Source organism: Lampris incognitus, chromosome 12 (genome assembly GCF_029633865.1).
Source record: "Lampris incognitus isolate fLamInc1 chromosome 12, fLamInc1.hap2, whole genome shotgun sequence".
NCBI classification, from domain to species: domain Eukaryota; kingdom Metazoa; phylum Chordata; class Actinopteri; order Lampriformes; family Lampridae; genus Lampris; species Lampris incognitus.
Genome location: NC_079222.1, coordinates 35884413 through 35894301, shown reverse-complemented (window position 1 = coordinate 35894301; position 9889 = coordinate 35884413). Strand labels below are relative to the sequence as shown.

At 44.3% G+C, this 9889-nt stretch overlaps 1 protein-coding gene across 1 annotated transcript; it reads left to right on the top strand.

Annotated features, from left to right (window-relative positions):
- The first annotated feature begins 1785 nt into the window (after positions 1 to 1785).
- LOC130121800 (tripartite motif-containing protein 16-like) lies at positions 1786 to 8883 on the top strand. The gene is made up of 7 exons (XM_056290700.1): positions 1786 to 2135; positions 2982 to 3356; positions 3593 to 3688; positions 5298 to 5531; positions 6767 to 6926; positions 7050 to 7109; positions 7193 to 8883. Exons 1-7 carry the CDS (start codon positions 1896 to 1898, stop codon positions 7720 to 7722), a joined length of 1695 nt encoding a protein of 564 aa, XP_056146675.1. The 5' UTR covers positions 1786 to 1895; the 3' UTR covers positions 7723 to 8883.
- Positions 8884 to 9889: the final 1006 nt, after the last annotated feature.

The window sequence follows — 9889 nt, the reverse complement described above, 5'->3', positions numbered from 1 at the left end:
CCTGCAGATGTGCCTTATACCACCCAGCACTATCACAAGAAGAAAAGACAAGAGGAGGAGCAGAGTGGCAACAAAAGAAAGAAAGACAAGGAACTACACAAGGAAGAGCGACACCATCCCCTGCAAGCAATGACAGAGGGAGTGGCACCCTGCCACCCACAGGCAGGACTTTGGTAATTGGTACTGCCAGGCCACAGCCACCATGATTCTGGCTGAGTGGAGGGCTGCACTTGAAGCCCAGAGGTATGGCAAAAAGAAAGATGCTCCACCCTGATTATGAGCACATTATATTGTGTACTTGTATATATTACTCTAATAAAAGTAGATTAGATAGATAGATAATAGATAACTGATTTTTTGTTTACATGTACATATTGTAGTGAATACAGGGGGCAGTCTGGGAGACCGTCGCCACAGCCGGGACGCGAACCCGCATCTCCCACTCTGCAAGCGACGTTAACCAGTCGACTAAAGGGTTCGACCCGTTAGCCAAGGGCCAACGTGTCTACTGATTCATGTACGTTACAACATGTTTATTTGATCTAAATGAATACCCACTGATTGCACTGATTTTATTATTGCACTGTTTTTTATTTCCTTATAATAAAATTCGATTACTGGGCCGCTCTGGTGGCGGAGCGGAATAAACCGCCGTTCTTGCAGTCCGCTCGTCACGTGGCTGGGAGGTTGGTATCCCAGACTCGCCATAACCGGTCACGGCCAGAGCGTCCACGGGGTCAGGCCTTCATTAGGCCACCCTTACCCGAGGGATAGTGGGTGTAGATCGGTGTACTGTTCGGGAACTCGTCGTTCTCCAGCGACCCCTCTGGCCCACCCGGGCGCCTGTAGCCAAGCAACCGAAAGCATTCTCCCTACGCCTCCTTCGCGGCCTGAAGGTGATGCAATCCATGCGAGGCTTCAGCGTGAAAAATGGCGAGAGCAGCCGACCCGAGTTCGAAGGGAGCTGGTGTTACAACTATCTCCTTCCTGTGGAAACGTGAGCCAGGGGAGTTATTCGACAAGTGTTCCGGCCATATGCCAGTGGGTTAATCGGATGGGATAAGGGGAAAAACTAGAAATATATTTATAAAAATAAAATAAAAAATTCGATTAATATGACTCAACACAAAAGTGTCCTTTTTCATTTAAATACAATGTATATACGAAACGTAATTCTCTAACAACAAAAGATGTCCTATTGTTTCACACATCACAACCAGGAAATATAAGTTACACAACATTTATCTTTTAATTGCTAAATGAAGGCTATTGCTTTATCACAATAGTAATAGTAAATAATATGAAAACAGTAATAAATATGATAGTAAATATGATAATAATATATTAACAGTAATATAATGACGTCAATAATATAATTATTTAACAATAATATAATGTAATTAAAGTAGTTATAGTCATATAGTCAATGTTTGTGATAAACAAAGTATTGTAATGTTTACATACAGTACACAATGTGTCATTACTACCGTTGCTTAAGCCCATTAGACAGTACTGACACATGGCATGAGCAGCATTATTGATTAAGCTGATCAGTGATAAGTGACCGTCTTTATAGAGCAACAATAAAAGATCTGCACGGGGACAGATAAACATTGGGCACGTGAATATAATGGACTCCTTAAGACCATTTTAATGTCTTAATTACACTTCCTGTCTGTAACTTCCTGTCTGTTGTGTTTTGTCGGTGTGTATATAAACAACATGTTTGTGGGTGTTGGACTTTTTTAACTCATTGCTCACCCCTGTTCTCCTGTAAAGCTTCTCCCTCTGGACAGAACAAGGAAGTCCCTCCTGTTTAGTCTCCAGCGTGTTTTCAGAGAAAACGAAACTGTTGTCTGCTCTTTTCCGTCAGTGTGAGAGAGGCTGTCAGTAAAATGGCTGAGCAGCAGCAGCAGCAGCAGGGGTTGTTGCTGGACAGAGATCAGTTGTGTTGTTCAATCTGTCTGGACCTCCTCAACCAGCCAGTCGGTCTTCAGTGTGGACACAGTTACTGTAGAGACTGTATAGAGAGCTGCTGGGACAAGGATGAAGAGAAGGGAGTGTACAGCTGTCCTCAGTGCAGACAGACCTTCAGCCCGAGGCCTGCCCTTGTGAAGAACACCATGCTGGCTCAGGTGAGACTGACAGGAAGAGAAAAGTCATTTATAAGAGGCAGCTGTGGCAGTTATTGTGCTGCTGGCAAAAGAAATACTTGTGGTCACATTTTAGTAGTTTGTAGCTTCAATCCATTGAAATGTAATATTATTATTGAGGTGTTGGACTAGCCTTCGGTTCTGTTACCCCAGGAGGACAATCCCAAATGAGGTTCTAGATCCTTGGGCTATTCTGTTGATTTCATTCCTATCTCAACTCATTTTACATATATTTTGAATATATGGTGGCCCAGTGGTTAGCACTGTTGCCTCACAACAAGAAGGTCCCGGGTTCGAACCCCAGGCCTTCTCAGGTCCTCTCTGTGTGGACTTTGCATGTTCTCCCCATGTCCGTGTGGGTTTCCTCTGGGTGCTCCGGTTTCCTCCCACCATCAAAAAGACATGCGTGTTAGGGTTCATACTCCTGTCTGTGCCCCTGAGCAAGGCGATGGAAAGAAGAACTGGAGTCGTCCACTGCTCCTATACAATAGGATGGGTTAAATGCAGACAACACATTCATTGTGAGAATACAATTCGTTGTAAGAATACAATGTCAAATAAAGTGGCTTTCATTTTGTTATTTTCATATATGTTCTCCACACTATTTTACTCCTATTCTTATATTACTGTTTTCCCATATCTTATTTATTACTGACATGTTTCTCTGTTTTGTTCCTCACTTCATTCTAACTTAACAACATCAACATTGTAGTGATGTTGATTTTCTTTCTTATCATTATTATCACCATAAGTAGTGATCGTAGCAGTAGTACATTTTATCATGACCACAGCAGATAATTCCTTTAAGACAGGATTTTAATATTTCAGATTGTGGAGAATCTGAAGACAACAGGGAACCAGCAGGCCTCTCCCTCTTCAGATGTGTCCTACGCTGGCCCCACAGATGTGGCCTGTGATTTCTGCACAGGGACTCGACCTCACAAAGCCCTTATGACCTGTTCAGTGTGCCTGGCCTCCTACTGCTCCACTCACCTCCAGCCTCACTACACTGTTCCTGTGCTGAAGAAGCACAAGCTGGTCTCTGCCACGGCCCGACTGCAGGAGAAGATGTGCTCCAGTCATGACAAGCTGATGGATGTGTACTGTCGTACAGACCAGCAGTGTATCTGCTATCTGTGCACCATTTATGAACATAAGGGCCACGATACAGTGTCGGCTGCAGCAGAAAGGGCTGAGATACAGGTAGGACCACCACAACTTGTTGATCACCAACAAACAAGAGGCAGTGCTGTGAGGTTACATGCAGAATAGGTTTGGTTTGTATATGGAAAACCTTCAGTTTCTCAACACAGAATATTCAGCACATCTAAAAGCCGAGGCTCCCTGTGTTACCTTAAAAACTGCTGACCGACACAGAAATGCTTCCCTCTTTATTCTCCCTTTGCCCAGCTGCAATGTTTTGGTATGTTTTCTTCCAGAAACGGCTGGATGTTCGTCGCCAGAAAGCCCAGGAGAGAGTCCAGCAGAGAGAGAAGGAGATTAAGAAGCTGAGACAGGCTGTGGAGGATCTGAAGGTGAAGAAAATGGACTAAAGTGTGTGCTGTTGTTTGTCTGGTAAAGTGACAAATTACCATGTTGGGCTCTCTCCTAGTGAGGGTTGGCAGAGATGATGGATCAGATATATTCTGTTGGCTGAGGAGAGTCCCAACTTGAACTAAATGTTTGCACAAGGTGGTTTTTTTTTTGTTGAAAACTTTATTTTCCATTTTCAAGTTTTTTTGGAACAGGTATACAAGGCACACGAACAACAACAACAACAAAAAAGAAACATGTAGGAACCCCCCCCTCCCCCCAAGGCTCAAAAAAAGAAAAGAAAAGAAACAAAAGGACTATGCACTACTAAAAACGATGGAGCTTTATTCCACTTCCGGTTAAATAGGATCAGTCTGCGTGCTAGTAATGAGGCAAAGTTGCCACCTTACAGTTAGGGGGCGGTATGCCAAAGATGGCTGTGTGAAAATCAGGGGTTATGGTCTGTTTACAGATATGTGAGAATACATTGAATATCTGTCCCCAATAACTGTTGAGGGAGGGCCATGCCCAGGACATGTGTCCCACCGAGGCTGGACTATGGCTGCACCTCGGACAGCCAGGGTGTGTGGTGGGAAAGATTCTGGCAAGCTTGTCCCCCGAGTAGTGAAGACGGTGAAGCACCTTAAACTGAATGAAGCCATGTGGCACACACAATGAGGACGTATGTATACGAGTGAAGCTGTCCCGCCATGCCTCCTCAGAAAGCTCTACACCCAGCTCTCTCCCCCATGCAGTCTTTGTTTTGTCCCAGGATATCTGTTTCAATCCCTGGATCAGTGTGTAAATTATAGAGACCCGTTTTCCCCCAAAGGGATCCATCTCTAGCATAACATCTAATTGGCTCCTTGGTGGCAGATACGGAAATGAGGGGAACACTTTCTTGGCAAAACTACGGATTTGAAGGTGTCTAATAAAATGGGATGTGGGTATGTTATGGTTTTTGGTAAGTGTTTCAAATGAGGTGAATGTTCCGTCTTTAAATACATCCCAGAAAAAACACCAGTCCATGTCTATGCCAATGTTGAAATGCCTTATCTAACACACATGACGAGAAGAACTGATTATTTGCTACTGGCAAAAGACCGCTGGCAGGCTTTAATCCAAGATGCCTCCTAAACTGGAGCCCTATCCTAAGTGAAGCTTTAACCACCGGGTTTGTTATTTGTATGTTAGGATTATGTGGTAGTGGAGAGGTGAATACCGCTAAAGGATTGGATAAGAGCTCCATGTGAACCCAATCTGTGCCCTGTTGATTCTCATATGTAAATGTCCAATGGGAAAGTTTTACAATGTTCGCAGCCCAGTAGTTGCACAAGGTGTTTTGCCACATGTTTTATCTTTCACCCTATCTCACCCTTTTTGTTTTATTGTCTTATTTTCAGCGGTTGAGTTTATTTGCTAAGGGATTTGTAACTATCTATTTAAATAAAGTGTGATACTAACACAGCTTAAAATGCATCAGAGGTGGAAGAAAGGACTGGAATAGAAGTTCATTTTAGTCACATGTACATTTAGGATCCATCTGGTCCTTCTTCTGAAATGAAATGCAGCTTCTTTACCAGGCAGGTGTTTGTATCTTTCTACTGACAGAGCTCTGCACAGACCGCAGTGGAGGACAGTGAGAGGATCTACACTGAGCTGGTGGCCTCCATTGAGAGGAGGCGCAGCGAGGTGAAGGAGCTCATCAGAGCCCAGGAGAAGACTGCAGTCAGTCAGATTGAAGAGCTTCTCCTGCAGCTGCAGGAGGAGATGGAAGAGTGGAGGAGGAGCGATTCTGAGCTGGAGCAGCTGTCACACACTGACGACCACATCCATTTCATTCAGGTGCTGTTTACTCCCCAGATTAATTATGACTTGTGGTGTTAAAATATTAGCAGTTGTTAGTAATTAGTAGTAGTATTGAGTAGAAGCAGAATACTTCACAACTGCTATGGTAAACATTGATTGACATGCTACAGTACCAGACGAGAGAAAAAAGACACATGTATTTATGTTAACATTAGTTTCCTGGAATATTAAATTATCTTTCCCTCACACACACACACACACACACACACACACACACACACACACACACACGCACACAGAGTTAGTTTAGAGACCAGCATTTATTCTGACAGGCTGTTACGTGACGAAGACTATGGGACATTCCCACACGTCACGTGTGGTGTCGGGCTTCACATAGGCTCACATTTAAAATGATATTCGGGGCGACGCTCAAAACGTTGGGGCTGAAGCCCCGGCAAGATGACCTGGCGACGCCGATGGTTGTGTGGGACTTTTATCTTTCATGAAATAATAGTGATTCTTGGTACAAACGTAACTCTTATTCTGTTTCTGGTTGTTCTGTGGAGAGTTTCAGGAAAGATGGGGAAGGATTTGTAGTAAAGGTGATGAGCCACAATCTGTACTTGGTGTCCTAGTCAGCTCACTGACCCACACAGCCAGATGGAGAGGGTTTAGTGAGAGACGTGTTTGATGAGACGTCCTGTGTTGGAGACACACAATTTAACTACATCCTCTTTCTCTGTCTCTCTTCCTCTGTCTCTCTTTCTCTGTCTCTCTTCCTCTTTCTGTCTCTCTTTCTCTTTCTGTCTCTCTTCCTCTTTCTCTGTCTCTGTCTCTCTTCCTCTTTCTCTGTCTCTCTTCCTCTGTCTCTCTTCCTCTTTCTATCTTCCTCTGTCTCTCTTCCTCTTTCTCTGTCTCTCTTCCTCTGTCTCTCTTTCTCTGTCTTCCTCTTCCTCTGTCTCTCTTCCTCTGTCTCCCTTCCTCTTTCTCTGTCTGTCTCTCTTTCTCTTTCTCTCTTTCTCTCTTTCTCTGTCTCTCTTTCTCTTCCTCTTTCTCTCTTCCTCTGTCTCTCTTCCTCTTCTTCTGTCTCTCCTTCTCTGTCTCTTTTCCTCTTTCTCTGTCGCTCTTCCTCTGTCTCTCTTTCTCTGTCTTCCTCTTCCTCTGTCTCTCTTCCTCTGTCTCTCTTTCTCTGTCTTCCTCTTTCTCTGTCTCTCTTCCTCTGTCTGTCTTTTTCTGTCTCTCTTTCTCTGTCTCTCTTTCTCTCACTCCAGAAATTCAAGTCTCTCTCCCTCACGGCTGGTTCTCTGGACTCACCGAGCATTGTTGTGCGTCCTCGGCGTTACTTCAGAGATGTGACTGATGCTGTGTCTGTCCTCAGAGACAAACTAGACCACATCATGACACACACATGGCCCAGGATTTCATCTGCAGGTAGCTGAAAGGAATATGGAGTATAGAGAAAAACACACACCAACACACAGAAAAACCTCCCTGTACACTTGCAGTCTCATCTAGTTTATAAACGTGTTGTATTTGTTGTGCTTTTCGTTGCAGCGTCTGCTGTAGATGTCTTACTGCCACCAGAACCAAAGACCAGAGAAGACTGTTTACTGTGTAAGCAAAACACTGCAACACACAAATACAACAATTATTAAGTAAATGACAGCAGGTTGACATTAATACTTCTGTTCTTTCAGATTGTCGTCCTCTCACGCTGGATGTGAACTCTGCCCATCAACATGTCTCCATGTCAGAGGACAACAGGAAGGTGATGCGGACACCACGAGACTTGAATTATCCTCCTCATTCAGACAGGTTTACTGACTATAGCCAAGTGCTGTGCAAGGAGGGCTTATCTGGACGCTGTTATTGGGAGGTGACATTAAGTGGTGGTGTTGGTATAGCAGTGTCATACAAAGACATCAAGAGATCATCAGATGACTCATTATTTGGTGATAATGACAAGTCCTGGAGGTTAATCTGCTTTGGGGGTCGTTACAGGTTCATACACAATAGTGTAGAAACAAAGGTGTCAGGTCCTTCCTCCTCCAGAGTAGGAGTGTTCCTGGACCACAAGGCAGGTGTTTTGTCTTTCTACAGCGTCTCTGACACAACCACCCTCCTCCACAAAGTCAACACCACTTTCACTCAGCCTCTCTATCCTGGACTTGGACTTGGACTGTGGTGTGGTGAAGGAGCGGTTGCAGAAGTGATGAAGGTCTGGTAGGGAAGATCCCGGTTACGTGTCAGGATTTGTTCTGCGTTTGAAATATATGATTGGAAATAGCTGACGAGTGGAAAGGGCAGAGCTGTCCTCAGAGGAAGACGTGTTTGGTGAACGGGTTTCTTTCACCACTTTCATTTCTTTGTGTGGTTTTCAAAAGAGTCTCAGTTCTTATCCAGGGGGACCAAACGGGCGCTAAAAAGCAGCAGCTGATGGATGTGGTTTGATCAAAGTGAGAGTGAAGGAAGGTTAATTCAGCCCCACACACACAGACTGATAAATAAAGGCAGTTTTAAAGCTTTTTGTAGTCTTAGTAAAGATGCTGGTTGTTATGGAAGAGCGAGGCGGAGGAAATCAAACTAGTGATGATGGGTATTGTAACTTCATCCTGCAGCACATTGTGTAGTCAGGATGCGGTTTTCTTTTCATTCTTGTCAGATAACAGTGTGAAAATCACAACGTGTGAAAGGAGTACACGTTAAATGGATGCTATTTAGCGACTCACAGCTTGTTTGTTGTTGCTCAGATCAGCAGAATGTGTTTCAGACAGACAGGGCGGTAAAAACATGGTGTGTAAACATCCAGATGGAAGATTGTGTGTGGCTGATGTTTAATAGATAGACGCTGAATGATAACATCCACATCAGAACAGCACAAACCTCGATGGATCAGATGAGGTGTTGCAAGACTTCACCCTGCTATTAGTTTACCCCTTCTCTCTCTTCCTCTCTGGAATCCCCTTTAGCTTCACATGTAGGATTTACTGGACTCACCTTATGGTTGTGTGTTGTAGAGAAATGTTGATGATATGTGCGACTTTAAGATTATACGAGTCAGCTTCCTGTTTATTGATGGTTTCTGTGTGGTGTCAAATAAAGTGGTGTTTTGTTCCTGATAACCTGTAAATAAAAGCTATGTTTTATTCCGTGTGTCTGTGTGACAGAGAGAGAGACAGAAGTGGTTGTGTCTCACCTGTGTGCATCCATGTACATGTTGTGCAGGTGAACATGTGTGTAGGTTTGTATTAGTGGCTTCACTCATGTGTTAATATGTCCCAGTAACAGCAGCACGTCTGCCATGTTTCCAGTACTGTGGACTGTACTTCCTTATTAAATGTACTTTAATTTCATGTGCTCACATCAGTAAAGACGCTGAATTAGAAAAGTCCCATTCGTGTTTTGTTGTTGTTGTTGTTGTTTTGTCAAGTATGTGTGTATAAACAACATTTGTGTTGGTGATGGACTTTTTAACTCTGTCCCCTGCATGGATGTAATAGAGTAGAACTGGATACCGGGTCTAGAAATGGCGCCTGTTCACTCCTATGATATTTTTTATTTATTTATTGAAAGTGGTTATGTATCCCCATAACCACAACAGTATCATATGATATTCTCCATAATGAAAAGAAAAAACAAATATCTTAATAAATCTGCTATACTAATGTAGCGGGTACAAATGTTGACTGCACCTTTAAGACACATGAACGCGCACGAAGAAACGAAAGGCAGGAGAGAGGGAGCGCACGAGCAGCGTGGACGGAGCGCTCGTGGCGGATGAGCTCTACTGCTGTGCAGAACGGATTCATGTTAAAACCTTATCAAGTGCTCATAGGCGGTGACGCTTTGGACACCAGTAACGTGATGACGTAAGCGCGAGTATCGCATTGAAATACTGTTAACTTTTGCTATTAGCTGGAGCTGCGTGGCGACGCACGGATAGGCTGGACACGGAGGAAGACGCTGTATGAGCATCCAAGTGTTAGTCTGGTGCATAGATGTCGTCTAGGTCGCTAAAACGGATCCGTTAACTTTTGGAGAGTTTTGTTTTGGAAGAGCAAGCCTGCACGTCGTCAGTATGGAAGGGTGTAAGGGGCTGGTAGTTAGACACGTGACGGACACCCCTCCCCCCACTCCGGGTGTGACTCGTGAGGGGAAACGCTGCCCCGCTTTGCTACGGTAGGAGGCCAGAAAGCAGAAGACAAGCCTGCGTGTTCTCTGCGCTGTACAAGACGTTTGGTGAGGAGTTTGTCCTGCCAGCCATCACACATCTCTGACGTGCCACCTCTGCTGTTGTCTGGGTAACCTCTGCACCACACGTTAACACTGATATCCACACACACACACACACACACTCACACACACACACACACTCACACACATACACACACACA

Bases quoted from the DNA above. Each gene is read 5' to 3' on its own strand.
- LOC130121800 (XM_056290700.1), top strand. From the start codon at position 1,896: ATGGCTGAGCAGCAGCAGCAGCAGCAGGGGTTGTTGCTGGACAGAGAT. The intron at 3,689-5,297 runs GTGAAGAAAATG...TTCTACTGACAG, and splicing joins AGGCTGTGGAGGATCTGAAG to AGCTCTGCACAGACCGCAGT. The intron at 7,110-7,192 runs GTAAGCAAAACA...CTGTTCTTTCAG, and splicing joins CAGAGAAGACTGTTTACTGT to ATTGTCGTCCTCTCACGCTG.